Here is a 24,922-nt window from a genome sequence, read left to right as displayed (position 1 = left end):
CAGGCTGAACAACCCCAACTCCCTCAGCCTGTCTTCACAGGAGGGTGCTCCAGCCCCTTGGTCATCTACATGACCCTCCTCTGGACTCATTCGAATACTTCCATGTCCTTCTTGTGCTGGGGACCCCAGAGCTGAACGCAGTACTCCAGGTACTGTCTGTGAAGGATTTTTTTTTTCTCCTTTGAATTCGTCTGCTGCATTTTGAATCTGTATACACTTTTCCAGTATACACATTAAAAGAGGTGCCACTTTCTTTGGGAGATGAGCTGTCTATACATTTAATTTCTCTTCCACTAGAATAAAAGTATCCTTTGTATATCAGAGGCTTCAAGTAGGGCCAATAATGTTTTCAACCTTGGTTGTTTTGTTAATGACAGTTGCTGGTTTATGAAACCAAAACTTTTCATAAACATAACCAGTTATAAAAAACCCGTGTTCTCTGATCCTGAATAGAATTTTAATGAGGAAAGTTGGGAAAAAAAAAAAGAAAGAAAAAAGAGCCTTTCAGTACCTCGGTTAAGAGGAGATGTTTTGGTGTGTGGAGGAAATGTAGTTTGTATCTGCCGTGTCAGACAGTATCAAGCCACCTTGCTGCTTTGGTAAAGTGGAGTTAGTGCCTCTGCTTTGTGTTAAGGAGTAATGACTGACTTTTTAACCTCGTGGTTTGGGAATCACATCTGCAATGAGATGTCTTGATAATGCAAATACTTGAAGTCAGATATTTTTATACTGGCTTAATATTTTCACCAAAATAAATATGGAGGAGTTCAGTTGTACTTGGAAATATTACTGGTGTCATTGGAGGGCAGAGGAACACACACAAAAATCTGTAAGCTGGAAAAAATTCTGTCTACCTCTTGTTCCAGATCCATGTGTTGCAGTTTGGTCTGCATTATGTGGTGGTTCAAATGTAGGTAGAGTTTACCGTACCTTGAGTGAGTCATTTATTTGTATCTTGCCTTCCTGATGAGGAACAGGGTTTGAACTGGAGAATTTAATGTATGCATTTAGCAGATAAGATGCACTTTCTCTGCTTTTGGATTATGTTTGTTAGTGCTATCGTTGGCACTGTTGCCTGCCTCATAACGAATAGTTAATTGCCAGCTCATAAGCACACACTAAAGCATGAATGTATTTGAGTCCTAATGTTTTTATCTGAGCTTTTTAGCATTACAAAGCATCAGCACTGTTCCTTCCTCATGACACATCCACAGCTTGTCCTGTCTTTTCTCCAATATTAAAACAAAAGTCAATTTTTTTAGGAACTGTTTTTCTCCATGCTAACAGTGAATGTCTTCTTCCCTACAGTAAAGCTGTGATGGATCTGTTGGTTGATTTATGCAGCCGGTATCATCTGAATCCATCCCAACACAGTCTTGAACTGAAGTCTTTGGGAACTCAGCAACCTCTGAGTTACAAGGCAAACACTTTGATAGGAGCACTGGATGTACAGACAGTACTTCTGAAAGAGAAGGTGCCTGAAGAGAAGATAAAGCGACCTCTGCCAAGGGCCCCTGAGGTCAGTACTCTGTAGCACTGAAATGGTGACATGAGACATCATTTTATTCTTAACATTTCAAGTTTTTCCAACCTTTGCATCTTCACACCAGGTGAGAGAGGCCTGAGATTGACTCTAACCTTCTCTACAAGTTAACTGATTTGCACGCAGATTGGCAGCTGCCAGTCTCGACTGCAGCATTTACACAACATGTTATGTTGCATGCAGTTGTTTAGATGGAAGTTTGCTCTTGTAAAGAACTTTGATCAAAGACTTAAATGATGGAAATTGACAATAGTGATTAAAATGAGGGTTGTGATTAAAATGAGGGTTGTGGGATTGTGCAAAAGTAGATGGGACTTTGGTAATATTTTGTTGGCCATCTTTACTAAAGATAAGGGAGAAGACTGATCAGTAATAAACCTATTTTAAAGTGTTGTGAATATTGAGAAGTTGACATTTTTCAAATATTTCTTTGTTGAATTTTTCATTATTCTGGATCAGGGTAGCTAATTACACTGCCATGTCTTTCAGAGTGACACTTGCAAACATTTGCAAAAAACATTGATTGTGTCTGATTCCTTTTCCTTACTTGCCTGTTTTTCTGACTCTCTCCTTAATGATAGGTGTGTTCTGAGAATTTTTGTTCTGAGAATTTTTGTTTATTTCTAATAGGTTTTTGTTTTGTTTTGTTTTGCAATAAATATGCATGTGGGGTAAGCTTGTCTAAAATGAATGAAGACGATATGGATGTCCCATTTTCCATTTCCTGAATGGAAACCTTTCTCATTATAAGAATGCATGGCCATCACAGAGGGAGGGCTCAGAGTTTGTGCTTTTTTCTGCAGAAGTCTGTGAGGCTGGTGGTGAATTACCTGAAGACACAGAAGGCAGTGGTTCGAGTCAGTCCGGAGGTGCCTCTCCACAACATCATTCCGGCTATTTGTGAGAAGTGCGAGGTCAGTCAGGAGCACATTGTTCTTCTGCGAGACAGCATCACGGGGGAGGAGCTGGAGCTTACCAAGTCCTTGGAGGAGCTGGGGATAAGTGAGCTGTACGCCTGGGACAGAAAAAGAGGTGAGCTGTGGCTGAAAGCGGTTGCTGCTGGATTAGATGAGATGTCAATGATATTATGGGCAACTAAAGAATGTTTTGGGGGCCTCTGTCCCAGAGAGCAGCAGCCCAGGTCAGTGGCGTGCTCAGCAGTCACCAGCTGCTCTGGGGCCAGCACCAGGCTTTGCTAACCCCTTGCAGGGCACGTGTTGGCTTAGGGCAGGGCGAAAGGAGGAGCTTTGTACCTCCCAGAGCTGCAGCTGGTACCCATGCACGTCACCTGGGGCCCCGTCACTGACCTGTGCTGTGGATCAGAGAGGAAGAAAGAGGAGATGTGCCATAGTCATGGCAGCCGCGAAAGCGGAGAGGCAGAGGCAGCAGAGCGGGGCTTGTAATAACAGACTGTGGATGGGTGCAGAGGTGGTTCCTCCAAACAGCAAAGCTGCTGACAATTTAGTGAAGAGGAGCTGAGAGGTACTTGTATTTAAAATTTTGTTCTCTTGCGTATTTCTGCCTTCTCTTCTGTTCTCATAGGCGGCATTGTAGCAGCAGCTTCTTGGGCTTGAGTTTCATCAGCCTGACTGTGTATTCAAATAGCAGAATTGTAACATGTGTTTTTAAATATACATGCTTTAAAATACATACTGACAAGTGCTACTTCCTTTGAGGTCAGAAAGTGATATTCATTAAAATTGTCTCCTGCAGTTTGTCTCAATCGGTATCATTTCCAGCACAGTAGATGTCCTTACTTATTGTTTAGATAATGTCAGTCTTGTATACACTGAGCAGCAGGCTTATTTTTTATTTATACGGTTATTTATTTATGTTGACGTTCTGTCTCTCCTTTCAAACTCCTTTGGTAGGTGACAGTTCTAACTCTTTATGAGCCAAATTTCAGTGAGTTTAGACTCTTAAGTAAACTAAATGTCTCCTTTTCCTTTGAATTGTCAGCATGCTCAAAAAGTTGCTGACAACATGTCATAACTGAATTCCGTGTTTTTCTTTTTTCTTTAAAGACATGTTTACTATAATTAAGCTAAGCATTTTGGAGCAACATATTGAAAATCCATAGTATTCAACAGGATTTGTTCAGCATACTTCAGGGACAACTCACGGAATAATTAGCCTGGGCCTTCATTAATTTTTTCTTTTTTTAATTAAAATGATCATGTGTATATATATATATATATATATATATATAGGTGTTGTATGGGTCCGCAAGTCCAGATTTGAAGAGTCCAGTTATCCTGTACAGTCAAAAACAAGACTTGACTTCAGGCCTGAGATTACAGCAGAAAATTCTGTAACACTTGGTGCTGCTCTCGGCATCAGAAAAAAAAAAAAATATATATATATATTATCATTTTGAACCTTTTAGTATGCCTTTCATTCTGATAGTATCCCCCGATCCTGAATGTATGTCAGCCTTCTCTGTATCCCTCTTAGTCTGCACTGTGGTCCTGATGAGAACAGTAAATACACATAAAATTTACAAAAGGTACCCTTTGTTCGAGCAAATTCCTTCCTCCCATATTCTCATCTGTAATCTTCCAGAGGAGTAACTCCATTGCTCCAAGCAGCTGGCCTAAGGATTGTGCATGGAGTAGGATGTCCAGGCTATTTTAATTACCAGAAAAACAGGCAGATTTTTAAAGCACATTCTCACAAATGAGTGTGGCACCAGAGGTGCTGAAAGCACAGGCTGCGTTCATAAGAGCAGATTCTAGAAAAAAAAACCAAAGTGCTCCTTCCCTGAAATAAAAATACCGAAGGCAAAAGTAATATGGAAAGACAAGCTCTGCTGCCACCTGCTAACGTAATTTGGTGTAGCAGCTGAAGCAACTTCCTAGTGAACCGACAAGGAGCACAAACTTTTTCTCGGCTAAGCAGCTTCTAGTAGGAGCTCTGCATGTCTGATATCAGATAAGGTTTTGTTTCCACAGTCCTTAGGACACAAATATTAGGAGGGATGAATGAATAATGCTGTGGTTTACTGGGCAATACTAGAACTTTAATATGTCTTCTCTTGTCCTTTCATTGCCTGCCTTTTCCAGTTCCTCCATCAAAAACTCAGTCTGAACCTTCTCTGAACTACAGAGGTACTGTACAATGCTGCTGAGGGGAAATCAGCTTTCCCGTCATGTTGTTTGTTGTGGTTCTAGGAGATGGATCTTTAACATCCTAGTGTAAAGCCCTGTCAAGAAAAAAGCTATTTTCACAGTCTGTTTTGTCTTTTGGACCGTGTTGTTCCCGTGGTCATGCTTTGCGTCAGAACCAACACACTTGTGTGCATAATGCTTATTCAGTAATTGCCACTAAAATGCCAACGATTAACAAATCATGTCATTTAACTGTTGTCCATCAAAATATCAATTAACAAATCCTGTCATTTAACCATCCATTGTCTGGCATAGTATGCTTCTATGCAGATTCCAAGGTTTTTCTTGTTACCTAAAACATGATTAGTTGAATATCAGGAATACTGAAATTTCAAGTCTTCTGGGTTCAAACTTTTTATAGTAGCAGACACAGAGTATTTTGAGACCTGTGAGATCTTCCACTAATTCCAATTTACATGTAATGAAGCATTTTAATACCAAACTTAAATGTAAGCATACATGTTGGATAACTCTGGGTAGATGCTGACTTCTGAACTGCTACACTAAATAGGATTTGATTAGATTATGTTTGTGCTTCTGCTTCCAGTTATGCAGAAAAGGTGTATGTTTAATATATTTTTCCCCCATTAAATCTGTTATAAAAAGTAGTTTAAATTAATTATCCTCAAGAGAAATATGCTTGATTTGTTACTTCTTTGCATTGCTAGTAGTAAACACAACATAACCAAAATAAAGCAGTGGATAACTTCTATAACTTTTCCAGTAAGAAGTCCATCTCTAGCAAATAGTGACAGCCATTGAGTGAATATTAACTCACGGCCTGTTCCCTCATGGCGTCACTGAAGCCAGTGCTCTTTCTCCTATGTCCTTGCATGCTGTGGCTGCTACTTATTACAGAGCATAATGGTAAAGTGAATAGCTGCTGTACTTATTTCAGAAAAATTTATCCAGATTTATCCAGATTGTTTGTTGTTTTGAGATGGTATGCAGTGCTTAAAATCCCAATTCCATTTGGATTTCCATCAAACTGTTGATGACCAGTAGTTACTACCATGGCTTACGCGAGCCTTTGATCATTACTGTTCACTGTCGAGGAGTAGCTGAGCAAGGCAGTCATGATCCACATTCAGGTGCAGCCCAGCCCTGAGCAGAAAAATAGAAGTTTCTGGTGAATGAGCTTAGGCAGTGTTTTGTATTTGAGGAAGGTATTAACATATTACTGTATTTTTTTTGCAGTGGAGTTGCAGTCTTTCTTAGGGATAGTTTCTCCCCGTTTTCCTCAGGGTTCACCACCTCTACTCTTCCATCGTGCTTTGAACTACTCAATGTGCATAACACCTCCTAACACCTTATGTTATGGATGTGCAAAGTGATCCTGTGTGAAAATCACGTGATTTGTGTGAAATCTAAGTCAGTTTACCAAAGTTCTGGGATAAAGTTGTCTTTTTTTTTTTTTTTTCGGTGAAGTAGACTTTTATGTCAAGAAACAAGTTACTTTGTATGCTTCTTAATTGTTATTAAACAAATACTTAAAAGAGAAAGCAACTTTTCTGCGTTAAACTCTTTGTGCTAGTGAGATATTCTGATGTTCTTGAAAGAGAATAAATCTCTCTAGCTTTATGCAGTGTTCATTTAAGAAAAAAATGGTTTTACAGTCTGTATATTGAATGTCAAACTAATGGTTGTTCCCTGTAAGGTATGACCTTATCACATCACTCATCCAGCTTCGCTGGTGAGGGGGAAGTTGTAGGGAGACCGAGGGGGTCAGACAATCCTGAGGAGTACTAAACTGTGATCGAAAATTTACTGAAGTTTATGACTTTATTATTCCATTTCACTGGGTATGGGAACAAACTCGGAGCAAATAGAAGTTTGATGAAAAAGAAAGTGCAGGATCTGGGATTTACTAGATATTGCAGTTCATAACATCTCCGGTTCATAAAAATACAGCATTAACCCAGAATGTATTAAAATACTGATCTTTATTGCAGAAATGTAAACATTTTCTATTGTAATTGTTTCAGAACCAACTCGAAGTGTTTTGCTAAGCAGTGATGCAGTAGAAAAAGAAAAGAAAGGGTTTCTGGGATTTTTCAAAGCTAACAGAAGCAACAGCAAGGTAAGTGTTTATCAATGTACTACCTTGCTAAAGAGAATTGATTTATTTCCAGATGTATTTTGGTATTTTGTCTCTGGGCAATGGGGTTTGATGTTGTTGGTTTTTTTTTGTTTGTTTGTTTGTTTGTTTCTCCAAGGAGTCATCTTTTAGCAGATGCATAAACCACAGTTAATCGGTACAGTCTGATGGGGATTTCGGCTGCTAATTCAAGGAGCTGGGCATATTAACCATTTAATTTCAATTTTAATTTTAATTTTTTGAAATGCTGTTATTTCAGTAGGCAGCAACAAAGGGCAGGAGTTTTAAGCAACTTATGTCCACTTACTAGTAGCGCTCAGATTGGAGACGAAAAAAAAAAGCATTTAGGAAGGAACTGATGCAATATAGAACACCTTACTCTAGATATCAAGTAGAAGTCTCTTATTAACTCTTCTGTGCATGTGTGATACTTTGTGTTAAAGCATTTATATTTTCAGTAAGATCTGTGCCTTTGTGTTATTGCCATCTCCAGTTTGTAAAACCGATGAATCAGGTGTAGAAGAAAGCTCACAGTACTAAAAGGAGTAATAAACTGAAGGATCAGTACTACTGGGGTGCATGTTGGGCATTTTTAACTTTATTTTTAATTTTGGAAGTTGGAAAATTCAAAAAAGAAAGTTCATATAAAAACTCGCTTCAACTAAACTCAAGATACAATTACAGTTGCTAAATTTAAATAACTTTAAACAATTAGAGAAGATGTTATGATGACTTTATAAGGGGAAAACTAGAAAGTAATACTTATGCATTCTCTGTAGATCTTAGAATTTATTGAGATGCCTTTTTGAAAAATATGTGCCACATTGCAGAAATTAAATATAGTAAAAACTTCTAGCTCAAGAACATACTACACTTTTAACTTCACACTTTTTGTGTCCGCTATAATTTGCTGTGTCAAATGATTTGATTTTAAAGTATTTATTACTTGAGGATGTCAGAGTAAAAAAGTAATTTTCTTTCGTCTTATTTTAAAATTTTCTTTTGTCTTATTTTAAAAGCCTTCTAAGGCTTTTGCAGTGACATCAGATTAACTGGTACTAAGTGACGTACACTTCCTTGATGGACCAGTGTTACACTTAACCCTTCCAGTCTCCTCAGTCACATTTTTAAAACTGTATAAGCTTTCCAAAATCTTTATTAGTTCTCAGCCCTTTTCATTATGATCAAATTTGGAGTGCTTTTACCAGGCAATGGCTTCTTGTATGGACTCTGTATCGACACTATGTTGAAAAATTTGGTCAAACATGGATGCTGATCTATTCTTAACATTTTATGAAGGATGCATCAGAGCTGTATTTTATGAGATAGTGAGTCAATTTCAAGTGTTTATCCTCTGTAAGAAATTATTTCCCATTTAGTAGGGAACAAAAGCATAACTGGAGTAATAATGCAGCATCTGCCTGGAAGAATCTAGATCACAAGGGAGCTCAGCACAAGCCTCTAGGGCACGCTACCGCGCTGTAGCTCCTCTGGAGGAACTGAACATATTGCAGCATGCAGTTTACTGTGTTATAGTTGGTCCTCTGTTCCCATTTTACTGAACCTTGGTATGAAGTGTCTGCTCTTGGAGTTGTAATTCCAGAAGCAGCTCAGATTTAGCTTATAGAATAATTTCACATACAACACTGGAAAACATTGCTTTGAAGCCTGCTAGTGCTGTGGTTACTGCAGTGTTTTTTTCACAGCTGAGTTTGGGATGAGTGTCCCAGAGATTACAAACTCCTTATGCTTTTATACACCACCCCCCTCTCTTCTTCCTCATGCTTGTAAATCAGACATAAGAGGTCATACTCTGAGGTTGCTTTTTTAAAGATATATTTTAATAGGTGTTAAGGATACTGAGGGTCGATCAATAAGCTACAAGTAATGTTTGTCCTGGGAGATAGTAGGAACTGTTCAAACAAGTATGAGGAACAACTTGTAAATCGGAGGTGAAGGTGTAAGTCAGACAAGTCTTGCTGGCTGACAAGTTAATTGACTTTTCCTGATGATGTCTTTATTGAACTCTTACTTTCAAATGTTGAATACTCCATAGGAAGAGGGATTAAAACAACAGTTTTATTTAGACCTGCAAGGAAGTCATCATTACCTTTCTAGTATGAACCTCTTGCAGTTTGAGCCCAGATAGACAGAAGAATTACTGAAAACTGAAGAATTGTGGAGAACACAAGAGCAAGCGTTAAGTGGCCATAATACATCTGGATCAGTATTATGGCAGATTTCTAGACAAAACAACAGTGAAACTGCTGAACAGATGTAGTTAGCAGAATGTGGGCAAACTAACTTCTTTTAAGAAAGGATTTAATAAGTTTATGAAGGGATTGTATGGTGGGATGTGCTGTGGTTTCAGGACACACACACACAGGCCCAGAAGGTTTTTTCCAAAACTGTTTTTAATTGTTACTCCCTTAGAGTTTTACTCCTCTGCAAGACTTCAGTTGGTTCTGCTTACTTGTTTAATTTCTTTTTGTTTGCATCATCATTTGCGTACACACACACAAATACAGAATTACTGCATGTGGTCGTGTGTAGTCTCTGTTTTAGAACTAGTTAATAGCAAGAATTGTCCCAGGTCTTGAACGCGCTGTGGAGTCGCATACATTTACAGGGAAGACAACTTCTTTTGCAAGGGAAGAAGAGAGCACTAGCCTGTGTTGCAAGCTCTCTGGGATCAAGTATCACTCCACTCTATAGGCCCACACTCAGATTTCCATGCCCACACACATGCTTGCTTTCTGAGCTCGCTGAAGGCAATAATCATGGTATGACAATACACTAGATCTAGCTTTTACAATTCCTTTTTTCTGCTATATGAAAAACATCATGACACAGAATAAAAGCAGAAACCTATTCTCATGTTTGATACAAACTGATTGAAGGTATTTCTTTGGTTAACTTTGTGCTTATAGGCTTAATGCCAGATAAGGTATCATCTTCAGTCCATTCTAATTTTATGCTGGATCAGTTACCCTCTGTTCTCCTGCAGCTGGCATAAAAAAACATAAAGGTGGCATGAACCCTGTATCTTTTTGATGTGAAATGTAGCCACGTGCCTGAGGCTAAATCAAGATTAAATTGGCACTGCTAAGCAATACAGCAGTGCAGAGGTCCTTTGCAGATGATCATGGGATCCAGGCTTGAGAGGGATATCTGTTAGGACACAGAAGCAGTCCCGTAATTTACATGTTGGGGGAAAGAAGGTCTATGCTTGCAACCCTGTCTTTGCAGGTACAGCAGAGTGACAGCCTGGCCCTTGGTGCTGCAGGACCTGCTTGCTGCTACCTGTTTTCATTGCATTAGAATTGTTCTGGTTTTATTTTCTTCTATGCTCCTGTTAATAGATTTCTTGGGGCCTTGCCTACATCAGAAAAATTTTGCAGGCTACTTCAGTGTTTCTCGGCAATCAGATCTAATGCTACTGCAGTAGTTCATCCTGGTTCCATAATGAGGTTTGGTGCTTTGCTGTGGCATGTTTCTGTTGTTTTCTTTGCTTTGCTACTTCTGTGTAGGATACTTATTTGTGTTGCAGACAGAAGAACACTTGAGGATGAACAGAGGTTATGGTGAGGAGGATGTTTTTAGTTCTACATCTACAAGTGAAGGAAGCTTGGATGTAAGTACTAATGTAGCTTGTAGATGCTACTGCATTCCTATTAGATCCTGCAATTTGAGTAGCCAGAACCCACTGCTGTTCCCAGTGCTTAGCCAAGTAGAAGTAGAAATAGCCTACTTCCTAGCTTAGTTACCGGGGTTCACATCTTGAAGTGCAATGCACTTTCTTCAGATAAAACTCTTGCTAGCTTAACTACAAATCATGTTTTTTTCAAAGTTAAGTTCTAAGCAATTGTGAGCAAAAAGTGCTTTAACCAAGGACGTAGTTGTGACTTCCAAACAGTGCCTGATGCAAGCGTGTGTGTATGTGCCTTATCTGTGACATTTCTTACATAGCCGCACCTTTCTCTTTTATCCCTTTATATGTCTGCTTTCCGCATGGCAGCATTCAAGTTGTTTCTCAAGTAGCTGGGGATGGAGAGTACTTTTGTTTTAAACAGGGTTGATAAAAGAAGGGAGTTTTGTTACATACTTCAGTAGGTTTTGGGGTACAAAAATCTTGTGAACCACATTTAGAAAGGTTTTTAAGCTCCTGACAGACTACAAAATTACCAGGATTTAGGTTTATAATTAGGAAGTGTGAATCATATATATTTTTGTAAGGCTGTCCTTTTGGATTTATAATCATAATAAATGTGGTGTCTTTTTGTTGCCTTTTTTTTTCTAATTATTATTATTATTACTTGGCTCTTTCTTATATTTTCAAAACCTGGAGAAAACTTTGTTGATGACATGATTGAAGCCTGAAATTTGAGGCTTAGATCTGAATCCCCATTTTACAAACAAATATTTGGAAAAGGAGTGCTGATCCGCAAAATGTGCAAATCACTAGTCAAGGTGAAGAGTGACAGAAAATTACAGAAAAAAATGGAGGAGGAGTGATAGAACAGAACCCCCCCCCCAAAAAAAAAAAAAAAAAAAAAACATTATATAAAAGAACTCAGAAGGGGGAAATAGAAAATAGATGGAGAAATGATTGGTTGTGAGATTAAAAAACACCTAACTCTTCGAATCTGTGAAGCCTTCATATATGAAAGAGTACAAAAGTAAGAAAGTGGTATATGACACCAAAAACTTGTGTGACACTGTAAAAAGACTATTTTGTTAAGGGCTCTATTACTCTAAAGTTCTAGTAGAAGGTCATGTCAGTAATTGAAATATATGAGATAAAAGTATACAAAAACCTTCATAATCTTTCCAAAAATAAAATCTGTGTCGTATTCACTGCCATTACACATTAATCTCAGTGTCTTAATACCCAGCTATGACAAGAGGAGGAGGAAGAAGAGGGATTCCAAGTGAAGATATGATGAAGGTAGTTCAAATATGCTGAACTGTCTTTTACACTAGTGTGTGGTGCTTCCTCAGAAGAGGGTTGCTTCCTTTTAATTTTTGTAGGGAATCTCATAGGGCAAATCACAAATGAAGACCTTTTTTTCCTTTGTCATTGATGAAAAACGTTCAAACCTGTCTTGTCAAAACAATGTAACTTTTGTCTTTTGAAAGCACAAGCAATAGAGCTTAGAGAGCAAAGGGATCTTGCAGTAGCAGGTAAAAAAGCATTACCTTTTAATTCAGTTACATCAACACCTTCAGGTCAGGGATTTTTTTCCCTTTCCTCTTAAGAGCAATTAATCTTCAAGAACAATGTAGCCATTGTTCAGTGTTTATATCTTCAACTTCTGGCTTGACACTTCTGTTTGAGCACTGATCCTACTAAGAAATAAGTGCATACTTAAAAGAAGGTATTGAAATAGTTCAGTTTAATTCTGTACTGTTCTGTTAAAAGTTTGATGAGAATGTATAAAATAAGTCTAACTGATTCTCTCAGCAGTGCAAGACATCCATCCTTCAAACAGGCTAGATGGGCTTTAAGAAAAAGGTAAACAACTGTGAGATCTTAGGTGGAAAAAAATTCTAATATACTGTAAATTTGGCATAGATAGCTAGCACAGATCACTTGTATAAACTTAAGATAAAATTCATTTGGAAATTCCAGTGAAAGCACTTTCATTAGTTCTAAAATTCAGCTTAGCAATTCCTTATGGGCTGGACTTTGAGACCCCCAGTCATTCTGAGTAATTCTTTATTCCAGTGATTGTTTAAAAGATAGTCTCATTTATATACTTCAGGGGAACTGAGTATCCTTACTCAAACTAAATGGTATTTTACATGGAGATCTCATTATATAGAAGAAATTTTAATGAGGTAAGGCAGGACTTCTTGCAAATTGTCATGCAGTAGAGGCTTCCTATTCCATGGTTTCACAGAATCATTTGGGTTGGAAGAGACCTTAGATCATCCAGTTCCAACCCCCCTGCCCTGGGCAGGGATGCCACCCACTAGATCAGGTTGCCAAGGGCCCTATACAACCTGGCCTTGAACACCTCCAGGGATGGGGCATCCACAGTTTCTCTCGGCACCCTGTGCCAGTGCCTCACCACCCTCTGCATGAAGAATTTCTTCTGAATATCTAATCCAAATCTCCCCTCTCTTAGTTCAAAACCATTCCCCCTTGTCCTACCACTATCTGCCTGCATAAAAAGTTGCTCTCCATCTTCTTTATAAGCCCCCTTCAAGTACTGGAAGGCCGCTATGAGGTCACCCCAGAGCCTTCCCTTCTCCAGGCTGAACATCCCCAGCTCTCTTAGCCTTTCTTCACAGGAGAGGTGCTCCAGCCCTCTGATCATGTTTATGGCCCTCCTCTGGACCTGCTCTAACAGCTTCACGTCTTTCTTGTGATTGTGGGCCCCAGACCTGAACGCAGTACTCCAAGTTGGGCCTCACAAGGGCAAAGCAAAGGGAGACAATCACCTCCCTCGCTCTGCTGGCCACCCCTCTGTTGATGTAGCCCAGGATGCAGTTGGCCTTCTGGGCTGCAAGCACACACTGCTGGCTCATGTCAAGCTTTTTGTCCACCAGAACCCCCAAGTCCTTCTCTGCAGGGCTTCTCTCAATGAGTTCTTCTCCCAGTGTGTACTCATGTCTGGGAATGCCCTGACCCGGGTGCAGCACCTTGCACTTGCACTTGTTGAACCTCATTCGGTTCATGTGGTCCCACTTCTCAGCTTGTCTAGGTCCCTTTGGATGACATCCCTTCCTTCTGGTGTATCAACTGCACTACTCAGCTTGGTGTCACCTGCAAACTTGTTGAGGGTGCACTCGATCCCACTGTCTATGTCATTGATAAAGATATTAAACAACATCAGTCCTCAGATGGACCCTGGAGAGACACCACTTGTCACCAGCCTCCACCTGGACTTAGAGTCATTGACCACAATCAGGCTGTGGCCATCCAGCGAATTGCTTACCACTGAATTGTCTATCCTTCAAATCCATATCTTTATGGATTATATCTTTATCCATATCCATTTTTTTAAGTCTGATTTTTTTTCACTGTTGTAGGTCATCTTGAAAGCATTTTGCATTGCAGTGCAGGAATTAAAACCAAAGTTTCGGAGTAATTTTTGAAAGGAAAATATTTTGACATTGCCTTTCAAAGATTGTCTTCAGCATAGTGCAAGCAGTTACACTGTCTGGATCAGGAAAATCTTTCTTGCCTATATGGAAATAGGCAAATCGTGAAGTACAGCTGAGTTACGGGCATAATGAAGAACTTTGGTATTCTTTGTTTAAATCCTTTTTTTCACTATTATATGGTGGTAATGTGCACTGAAAAATGTAAGAAAAAAATAGGAAAAAAAAGTAGAAAAAGTAATGACTCTGTTCTAGAGTTATTGTGGTTTTTTTGTTTGTTTTTTGAAAACTGACCAATACGAAGGAATAGAATAAAGCTATAAGAATTAGGAAGTCTTTGATATTTATTGAAGAACAAGTTATGTTCCCTTTATATACACCAGAACATCCTCAGTTCTTTATTTTTATAATTACTTTTTAAATTTTTAATGCTTATAAAATGTTGATTGTTGATGAAGGAATTGATTTTCAAAATAGAGATGGGAAAGTCAACAGTTACGCTGAGATGAAAGGACACTTAACAGTATCAGCAAAAATAAAAAAGAAAAGAGAAAAGAAGAATTTAACACTGTAGAGACTGTAAAAATGGAAGAAAAGATTTTTTTCATGACAGTCTCCAGAATGCAGCAGTTCATTATAACATACATCAGTAAACAATTTAATGGATCTGAAATTTAATGGTATATTGTAAACAAAGCAGAAATCTCTTCCTTTAATTTGTACCAATTTTGTGCTAAGCAGAAGAGCTTGTATAAATGCAACATACAAATAAAGCAGTTGGAAGTTGCAGCACAGTTAACCCTATTCTTTTTTTTTTGTGCATCAAAGACGGACTCAGCTGCAATTGAGAACTGGGAAAGAAAGGAGGAGTTTGTCATCTCTGCCACTTGGTGTCACTGTCCTCAAGTGAACAGTTGATCAAGATGAAACCTGATGCTTGGAACACAGTACTAAAATTAGCTGTTTTTATTTTGGGGGCCTTTGTGTTTTCATAAATCAAGAGTGAAAAAAACACATCCCAAGTGCTGAACGATGTGTATCTCTGATGTGGAATTTTGTTTATGTAATAAATCAGCTTGGGAAAAAATATTTAAAAGTACAGCCAGGGACACTTATCAGAGGATTTGAAACTTCAGCACAAAGTCTTATCACACAAGGTTTCTCTAGTTCAAACACGATTTCAGCAGACCAATATTAGAAGATTTTCATCAGCACATATTTAAAAATCTAGTCTTCAGTATATGTCTGAATATGTTATAACAGAATCAGTGAACCTCAGTGAAGCAGATAATCTAGTAGTTCCCTGCTTAATAAATCTGCCATGGCCATTATTACATATGCTCATGAACAAAAATATCCAGGAAAAAAAAAAAGGAATTTTGGGTTTCAAATGGTTATCAGATGTTATACATATTAGGACATATGTATAGGTTTTTGTTGTTGTTGTTTCTGGTGTTGTTGGTTTTTATTTGTTTGTGCTTTTCTTTGATTTACATACCAGTCCCTATACAGAAAACAAAGTCATCACCCTGAAGAAAAATACTGCCATAAAGTTCGAAAACAAATCTTGAGGACTTCTGGTGCATTAGTAACTTTGGCAGTCACTTCTTAAAAATTTCTTAAATGGTCGAAATAGCTATTTTCCCTGTAAAGGGTTTTAAAAAACTTATTATTTACCTTTTCAGGGCCTTGTTTGCTCTTAATATATTCTAACTATGATGTCTCTGAGCTGGTAGGAGTTATTCATGATGCACTTTCTAAATTCAGAAGTGCTTGGAGGGTGATCAACTATGGTTATGCAAACATAAATGAAAATGTGATTTCTTTTCAACCATCTCAGGCTCCAAGTGACCAGTGAATATCATCTTTGCTGTTTAGGATTTCACCTCACGTAGCCAGGTAGTAAGAACTGTAGCAATGAGAATATTGTTCATGTCATCTAAATGGAAGTGAGTAGCCATCTACTTTTAATATGTTTTTCATTTCTGACAATTGCATTCACTTTAGATCGGTATTCTTGTTTCTTGGTCTCCTGTCAGTGCTTAGGATGTTGTCTGCATCTATTTGTACTTGCAGGGTCAAATCCTGGGATACTTCTATTACATTTTACACAGTTAGAGCTATCTATGCACGATGTCAAAGACATAAATTTGTGATATGACTTTGAAACAATTTTGCTTAGCATGTTTTTTTTTGCAAAATGTAAAACCTAACATGGGTATGGAGAGTCATCTAAATATTACAATATATTGGTCTGTCCTCATCACTCTTCTGTTACAGGGTACCCATAAGCCAGTAGAGCTGGTTAACAGAGAATCATACTCAAGAAGATACAACATAATTAAAAATGTTTTCATTTCTGCAAATTTTTACATGGTTAGAAGAAAAATAGATTTATTACATACCAGATATCTTAAGATGAGATTCACCATCACATTAGTGATGTCAGTTTTATTTTGATGTCCTTTGATATTCTGGAAAAAAACATTTTATTGTTAACTTTTCTTACTGAGTAGTTGAACTTTGCTAGGTTCAACGGTCTTGTAACTGGCATTAATGAAATTCAAATACGTAGTAAACAAGACAGTTATCAACTTTTTTTTCTCCTTGTCCACTGAGGGCAGGGGAAGAAGTGATTTGCTCTATGTATAGCAGTGAAAATTTAACTGGGAAATAATTCTGACTGTGTGGAGGTTTCAGAGGGGATTTAAAAGAGACTTTGAAATACCACCTAATCTGGGCTGCAAAACCTACAAAAATATCTTGGGGTTGAGCTACACATACTTGATTCTGCCTTGGAGTAGAAGGATGGATTAGGTGGATTAGGTGCCTTTCATCAAGAGTTATGTCTGCTGAAGAGATGCAACTATGTGGTGTGCACTTACAGGATCCACCGTCTTCATTTATGTGAGTCATAGATACGTTCATATATTTAACATAGTACCTTCAGATTTTTCTTAGGTTATGTGATAGCAGAAGGCAAGAGCTTGGGACAGTGGCTGCTTGCCATGAGCCTTCAAGTTCTCACTCCAAAGCATGGTGTTAGTAGACCTCTTCAAAGAAAAGGTCCTTGGAGTTAGTGTGGAGTATAAAAGAAGTCTAGTTCTCAGAACCAGCTGAACTACTTTGTCTCAAAAAAAAAAAAAAATAGCCTTAGGCAGACACCTGGAATGGAAAGTCTCAGCAGCTCTGGTTAAAGCATCATAATGTTACAAGCTATTGAAAACAGACTCCTGTGAAGAGACATGTTGGCTGACCCATCTTCTGGCTGTGCTTCTTAGCTTGTACAACCAAATGCTGCCAACTTCATGCATTCAGGAATCACTTGTCAGCTCCTTCCCTCACCACACAAAAGTGGCTTAAGATCATGAGATTTGGTAACAAATCACTTAGGCTTGACTTTCTTTCCCTCCATTCCACTTCGGAGTGCTGGATTTGTACAGGTCACATTTTTTGGCAGCAGTGAAGGTTTTGTTAAAAAGAAAGATTGTCATGTAGTCAGTGATCACCAGAAGTTGCATCTTTACATAAAGTTGTGTGGTACAGAGTAAAATCACTACAATGCATTGCATTTGCCTGCTTGTCGTAGATCAAACGAGGTAATAAGAAAACAGCCACGTCTTTAAAAGCTGGAGTTGTGTCATTCTTCCCCCTTAGTCGCTGCAGGTGAAAGGACGACTCAGAAGGTTCTGTTCTACCAGTGGCTTTTGCAGGGCGTTTTGAAGGAAATGCTCCCTAGCTATGCAGGGCACTGGATCTAAGCATCAGAGTTTAATTTACTGAGTTATGAAGCCACCAAAATCAACACACAAGGAGTCGACGATAAACTCTGACCATCTTGTGTATCTGCTACCTGCCTCTACTTGGGATGAAATCTTGAGTTCAGGGCTTTTATTTTAAAAGCTTACCACCTACCACTGTTAGCCATAATGTGAGAGATCAAAGTTTGGATCCCTTCTGTGCCTTTGGAGACGGCAGCCAATCTATCTCTCTCAGGACCATTATTGAGAGAATTATTTCCTCCTTTGTAATGAAAACCAAAATACTTGCTGGGCTAGAGATGCTTGGAACAAAGCTGTGAGGTATTCTTGATGTGGGAAGCACCCTTTCGTAAAAATACCCAAATATTCAGTGACTCAGAAAGACAGACCAAGAGCAAGCTTAACTATTCAGACCAGTAACAAAATAACTTAAGTGTGGTGGCAGCTCTGCGTTCCAGTGCCAGCGCCGGAGATGTTTTTGTATGCTTTATGCTAAGCAGATGTTAGATCCAGCAAGTAAGTTGTCACTGAAGCTAGAAGCAGGGGAGCCAAATGGCCGCTGTTCGCTGCTGGGATGAGTGGCCTCGTCTCACTCTTCTTCTAGCTGAACTCATATTCGTGTGTTTGAACAGAGGATAATCTCAGTCTGCTCCGGAGAGAAGGAAGTTTGATTCCTCCTAACTAGAATAAAGTTTTGAACCTGGATTTCCCATGTTCTTGATGAACTGTTGAACTGGTGGGTGGGTGGATGGATGGATGAGGAGAACAAGACAGGAGAGAAATCCAGTAGCTGCCTCTTCTAGCAGTTAGGATTTGTTTGGAGCCATGTTTCTTAGCTGTGCCTTGTGCTCACCTCTTGGGTTAAGCCCCTTTGCTGACAAAGACAGAAAGACTTGCCAACTTTACGGATCTCGGTGGAGGTTAGGAGTTTAGGCAGGAGGTTAGCAGCATAGTTTCTCAGCAGTTTCATGCTCAGCATGCCCAGAAGCAGAATTCAGGCACCAAAGCGGGGAGTAAGCACATCATAAGTATATGTGTCAGGCTTATTGAAGGGAAAGCACAAAGAGGTGTGACTTGGAGAGGCCCAAGCTAACAAGAGCACGGTAAGTTAGGCTAGCCAGATGTGTGAGGCAATTGAGCTTCCAGACCTGGGCTCCATGGCATCCTTCTGTGTTGTGTGGACCTAGTCGGGCTGGCGTAAGTTGGCTCAGATATCTCCCTCGGATGTTTAATTAAGACCTTATGACACACCCTTAACCACCCAAATCCTTTTATGTCTGATTCATCTTTTGTTACTGATTTCACTGAAAAGTTTTGAAGTTAACTCACTGGAAAAAAAAAAAAAAACAGAATAAAGCAGCAGCAGCAGCTAATAAGGCCGATGGCTTTTAATTTACATTAATAAAGGGACATTAAAAAAACAAAACAAACTTAAATTCCATTTGAGATTTTTCTAGTGACATCTCAACCACTCAGGCTTTGCTTACTTGGTATTTAATATTAACAGAGACCCTTAATAGTGTATAATAGCCATGTAATTCATATTTGGTCATAATTTATTCAGCTTATTGTTCTTACTGTAACTGACCAGCACGCAGTGGTGTTGAAAATACCACCTTTAAAGAAAAGTTTATCCGAGGATCAGGCTTTTCTGCAATTGGATAAGCAGAAATGTAGTTACTTAAAAAGGGATTTCACATATTTCTGTGTACATAAAATGCTTTTTGTGTTTAAGTTTGGGATGGTCTGGGAATGAGTCAGGGAATTATTAATTCCATTGCAAAGTACATTTCTGTTTGATTTAATGATGGATATCCAAAATATTTCTTCTAAAGCTTTCCAAATGTAACTACTGTAATGAAAGGATTAGTGTGTATTTATGCCAGTGCCCTTTACTAGATGAAATCAGAAATGGCTAATTGCATGTCATGGACTCCATGTTGCTAATACACAATGGAAATTTTTTTTTCAGACAGTAACACCTGTTTTTGTAGTGGCATAATCTGAATCACATGTAACCATAGATTCATTATACTAGTCTAAAATATCCTATTAGCATATACAGATTTTAGATACGGCGAAGATTTTCAACACTGGCTAAGGTATAATTTCTCTTCTCTTGCAAAGAATTTCTGAGGCATGAGCGCTAATAGGATTTGGTTCTTTTCCAGCCTCTTCTGTGGACAGCGAAGACTCGATTTCATTAAAAGTAGTGGCAAACAATAACATTTCTTTTAATTAGATGATCTCATGATTTCCACACATATTTGTTCTGTGCATTATTGTTCGTTGGCAAAACTGAGCTGCTTGGTAGTGTGTGAAACCATATGTCTCAATAATATCTTATGGCAGGTGAGAGAGGATTTGCAAAACAACATTTGCTGACAGGACACAATACATTTCACTTTGATGGGGGAGTTTTCCTAAGTGAACTTTGTGGCTTAGTTCTCTCATGCAAAGTCAAACTTACATAAGTCTTCACAGGCCTTACAGGTCTCCCTTTAACTCAAATAGGAGTTGTGCATATGAAGCAAGGAGTGTATAACTCTCAGTTCCGTGTGTGCTCTTCAGCTATTAATTGCTACAAGAGACCTTCTAATGCCTGCAGTCTGTGTAGTTGTTTCACATTCTTCTTTTTAATAAACAGTTGCTAAATTAGGTTTTATTGGTCTTTTACTTGCAGCTCCAATGCTGATCTTCCCCCGTGTGCTTAACAGAAATGATTGCAAGTAATTTCAGACATTGCTTTTTCTGTTACCTTCCTGTGTTCAGTGTTTCATTTGAATTCATGGCAGCATTTTGGGAGGCAAGTGGGAGAGGGAAAGGAGAGCGACGAATAATGGTCAGTTTTTGTAAAGAGTTACGTAGTGTGAAGTTGTGATACCTACAGGTAGATAACTTTCTCGTTGCCTTTTGATTGATTGTTTTTGTTGCTGTTTTTGTCATTTACACTTTTAAGCCATTCTCAAAGTACTCAGGAAAACTAGGGAAAGTATTTCTGGCTTTAAAAATGGTCACCTGGAAGGCCAGAAGAAGGGAATCTGATGCTTTTAAAAGCATCAGATCAAGGCAAATAGCAAGGCATAGCCTTGGAGAGTTTGATGATGAGCAGTTGGTGCAGGAGGTAGACCCATTGACTTTTCCAGTGTCATCCTGAGCACCTGTTCATGTGTTTTGCTGGTTCAGTACCTTGGTGACCCGGTGAGAGCCAGGTGGAACCAATGTCTAGGACGTGAGCTGTACAGGCACTCTGAAGCAAATGGATAGCGAGAGATGGAGAGATTACCATTAGAGTTATGGCTGTTAGTGCCGTTGGTTTGTTTCCCTCCTCTGATCATAACATTTTCTTCTTTCCATCCCAGCAAATGTTCAGGTACACATCTTGATTTTGATCTCTCCCAGTTTCAGCACAGAGATGGTGAAATTTCATAGAGTCCAAATGGAGCTTGTTCTGATTTACAGTTGTTTGCATAGGACAAGAGTCAGGCCAATAAAGAGCACTATGGAGTTTTGCCTTATAAAAACCTAATGGCAATGGATTTGACAGAAGGGGGAAGGGAAGAAGAAACATTTAAGACTATTTATTAATCAAGAATTCCAGCAGTGAGGCTTTTCTTGCCTTGATTCTGGCAAATGTACAGATGAGAGATACTGTGCAGAGACCATTTCTGCACAAACAGAGAAAGCCCTTCAAATGTAAACATTTGAGCAGCTGGCATGGGAGATTAGTGCAGCAGGGGTGGGAGGGGGGTAATAGTGGATAGTGGCGCCGTCTAAATTTAACAAACGTTAAACAAGGTCCTTGTTCCAGTTTAAGGGCTACAGGTCAGAAAGGCAATATCAACTAAAATATATTGTACAAGTCAGTCAAAGTCATTAACTAGTAGTTAATTAAAAGCAACATGCCTTTCCAAAGCTGTCCCCACCACAAAAAGAAAAAAAAAAAAAAAAAGAGAGAGGGAAAGAGAAAATATTCTATGCAACCTGTTTGAATTAAGGAAAAAAAACCCTTCCTCCTCTGCCTGTGGAAAGAAAAGACAAGGCTTCAAGACTTCGCAGTGCTTTTGCTTTGGATTGTGAACTGTCTTAATATATTATCCTACTTTTAATTTCCTGTGGCTGAATATTAAACCAAAAGAAAGCATCATGCTGAGGGTGAAAGTAGTATAGGGTCTGTTAGCTTTGTAGTAATTTGTTCGTATGCTGTTTAACATCATCTGGAGTGAGGGGCTAGGGGTGCTTGCATTTTGTTGTTTTAAACCCTCTCTAAATAGTTACACAGCCAGGCTATACATCATTGTATCTAATCATGTGCTCTTCCCTTAGGCTTTTTGTTCATAACGTGCATTTTGGTAACACATCTAATACAACTCTTTGCCAACTAGTTGAATTCCGATTAATGCATGTATTTTTGGAAGGGGCTTTAATTTCTTCATTTCTTTAGCAGTAGAGACTAAGTATCGGTATCTGTAGTCAAATTTTGTGTTTAAAAAATCAGAGCTGTGATTTCTGTGCTGGCATTGTTGTCGTTTTCGTTGAGTTTGGGAATATACTGAAGAAAAAGATATCCTGGAGAAGGGGTAGCATAGTTTAGATCACATTATTACTGTCTCTTGGCATCGTAAAGTTAGAGTGACCATTGGAGACTTGATGCAGAACTCACTAGAGCCAGTGGAAAAATTCCTGCTGGTTGCAGTTGGCTTCGGACCATGTCTTTTACAAGCTGTTAGCCATTATCTGCACTAGGCCATTTAAAAATCATTCTTTCTTCTGCTACTTTAGATTCTCTTTTGTATGGAGAAAGATCTGCTGGCAATTTCACTGTCCTCTTTGAAAACATAAGAACGTAGCTCCTTTTTGATGGACAGTTGACACAGATAAACCCCTTGAAGTTGCTTAATTTATAGAACATTTTCCCACTGGGGAGGGAGAAAACCCCAAAGTAAACAAGTTAAGTCTTGCAGAAGATGAATTGCAAACAGTGGTGAAGGAAGGAGTGGCTTTCCCCAACCAATAATTTGTTGCAAAAGCAAGTTTTTCTTTGCTATCTGAAGAAGTGCATACCTAGAGAAGTAAGCAGAGTTCTCAGCACTGCTGCTTCTTTTTAAGAGGTAATTGTCCTGATGCTGGTGAACGTCCAAGTGTAGGTATACGCTCTATCTGTTTCCACAGATTTTAACTTCAGTGTCACTTAAATTCAGAGCTGAACTTGAAAAATTTCTGCCACAGCTCCTTCATGGGGAGTGCACTCCAATGGCTTGGAATACTCCAGTCAGCGTGAACGTATAAATCAGAGTGCTTTAATTTCTTAGTATTTCACACTAAATCCACATAGGAAACAAGGCTATACACAGTGGGAAATTTGGTCTTTTAGGACTATCAAAAGTCAGGCTCTGGAGTCGTGAGGAAAATTGTACTGAATTTATAGACTTGGAAAAACACAGTTGGCCATAGTATTCTGCAAAGGAAGATAAAATATGAAACGATATACATAGAAGTGGGTAAATGGGAAAGGTTGAAGTAGCTTGAGCTCAACCACAGCTGTACTTCCAGTCATTTTGCAGTATCCTACATTATAGCTTGGCTTCTATTTAGAAGTGGACTGACACAGACAAAGTCAGCATTAAAACTATAATAGTGAATGCTTACAATAAGAAGAAAAAGGCCAAAATTATTTGAACTCATGTTTGAATAAGATGCTAAGAAAATTCAAAGATAGATCTGCTTCTTTGTTCTTAACCTGTGCTTCTGTGCCCAGTTACTGAATTTGTGTGATTTTTGCCAGCATGTTGAGGATTTTGGTTATTCTCTAAAGGGAATAGCCTTTGGAGAACGCTCCAGAATGGAGAGGAATCTTTAGATCTAAATTTCTTGCTTTTGCAAGACTTAGATCCTGAAATAACTTTTGACTTTTAGATCCTTGTGACTTTTTCAGAGTATAAGTGTGTATATTTTCTACCTAAATTTTTCAACTCTAATGGGACAAGCTTAATTTCTCTAGGTATTGATCTATAGTATGATGAAAAAAAAGATGGATGTGCGTATCACCTGGATGTGCACTCTCCATTGTCCAGCTGCAAAATGTTGTCCCTATACCTTCTCTTCACCCCTATACTCTTATTTCCTGACCACCATGGTCAATCTGGGACCAAATATTCAGCTGTTGTAAATCAAAACGATTTATTGACATCTATACCTGATCATTAAGCTGTGAGCATAGTGTGCATGAACTTGTGTGAATTTGTTTTTTGTCTTTTTCTTAAGCAGCAAGCTGTCATGTCTCCTTAAAAAAGGCTGGTCTGCTTCAATGCCATTACTTGCTTCCAGAAATGCCCAGCATGGAAACTGCAGATACAGTTTGGGGGCTGGCTTAGGCTCCCCTTTAAGGTTTAGGTCTCAAGATGTTGTGCTCCCTTTATCTGAGTATGTGTACATGCACACATAAACACGTATACAGACATTTGAAAGAGTTAATTGAAGCAATAAAATTTGTGTGTATCTACCCGTGTATGTATGTGTATACATGCATATACACACACAGGTTATGTACACACACACGCGCACACAGACAATTGAAAGGGCTAATTAAAACAGTAAAATTCCTGGCTGTCAACATCTGATTCATGTTGCTAGAGTCCTCTTAGTGACTCTGTAATTAGGATTTCTGTTAAGATATGCACTAAATTCAGAGTTCAGAAGCTGATTTGTTCTTCTAATGTAAGTTTTAAAATCTTCAGAGGTTGCACGTTTTGGAGTAATATTTTTGGCAGTTTTATCATTTAAAAAAATGTAAAGCTTCCTTTTTGAAAATTTGCTTTGACAGTTGGATGATTTTATTTGTCTCCCTCTAGCTAAACACCTACAGTTACCATAGACTTCAAAGGGAAAAGTAGTTGCACAACCTCATTCTAAATTAACGAAGTATTTGTGTGGGAATTGGACTATAGGGACTGGAACTGGAAGCCAGTTCCCTGAGCTTGAGTAAATCAGAGCAATTTCTCTGACTTTAGAGAAGTTCTCTAGATCTCAGTGGAAATTTGCCTTTGAATTTCAGTACAGATTTTCTCCATTGATCAACAGCTATACTATTTTTACCAAGTAATGATTTTCAGAGGCCAAAACTCATATGTGTTAGAAGCACAGCAGTCCTGAAAGATGATGAGAATCAGTTGTTAACATTCTTTGTCTCTGTAAAATTTGCTGAAGGGGGCACCACTTCCATTAAAATGGGGGAGGGAACACA

General features: G+C 38.6%; 1 protein-coding gene across 2 annotated transcripts in view; it reads left to right on the top strand.

Moving 5' to 3' along the window:
• Nucleotides 1-24,922, top strand: part of COBL (cordon-bleu WH2 repeat protein) — a 153,714-nt gene that overhangs the window by 45,655 nt on the left and 83,137 nt on the right. The window contains exons 4-7 of one of the 2 annotated variants that reach the window (XM_035552803.1): nucleotides 1,309-1,519; nucleotides 2,347-2,575; nucleotides 4,606-4,650; nucleotides 6,696-6,790. In XM_035552803.1, coding sequence (XP_035408696.1) covers nucleotides 1,309-1,519; nucleotides 2,347-2,575; nucleotides 4,606-4,650; nucleotides 6,696-6,790 — 580 coding nt within the window. The remainder of the gene's footprint in view (nucleotides 1-1,308; nucleotides 1,520-2,346; nucleotides 2,576-4,605; nucleotides 4,651-6,695; nucleotides 6,791-24,922) is intronic. The other variant, XM_050709160.1, reaches the window with a different exon arrangement.

This window comes from Cygnus atratus, chromosome 2 (assembly GCF_013377495.2).
Source record: "Cygnus atratus isolate AKBS03 ecotype Queensland, Australia chromosome 2, CAtr_DNAZoo_HiC_assembly, whole genome shotgun sequence".
NCBI classification, from domain to species: domain Eukaryota; kingdom Metazoa; phylum Chordata; class Aves; order Anseriformes; family Anatidae; genus Cygnus; species Cygnus atratus.
The sequence above is the reverse complement of the archived record's forward strand: the minus strand, read 5'-3'. Positions and strand labels throughout refer to the sequence as shown.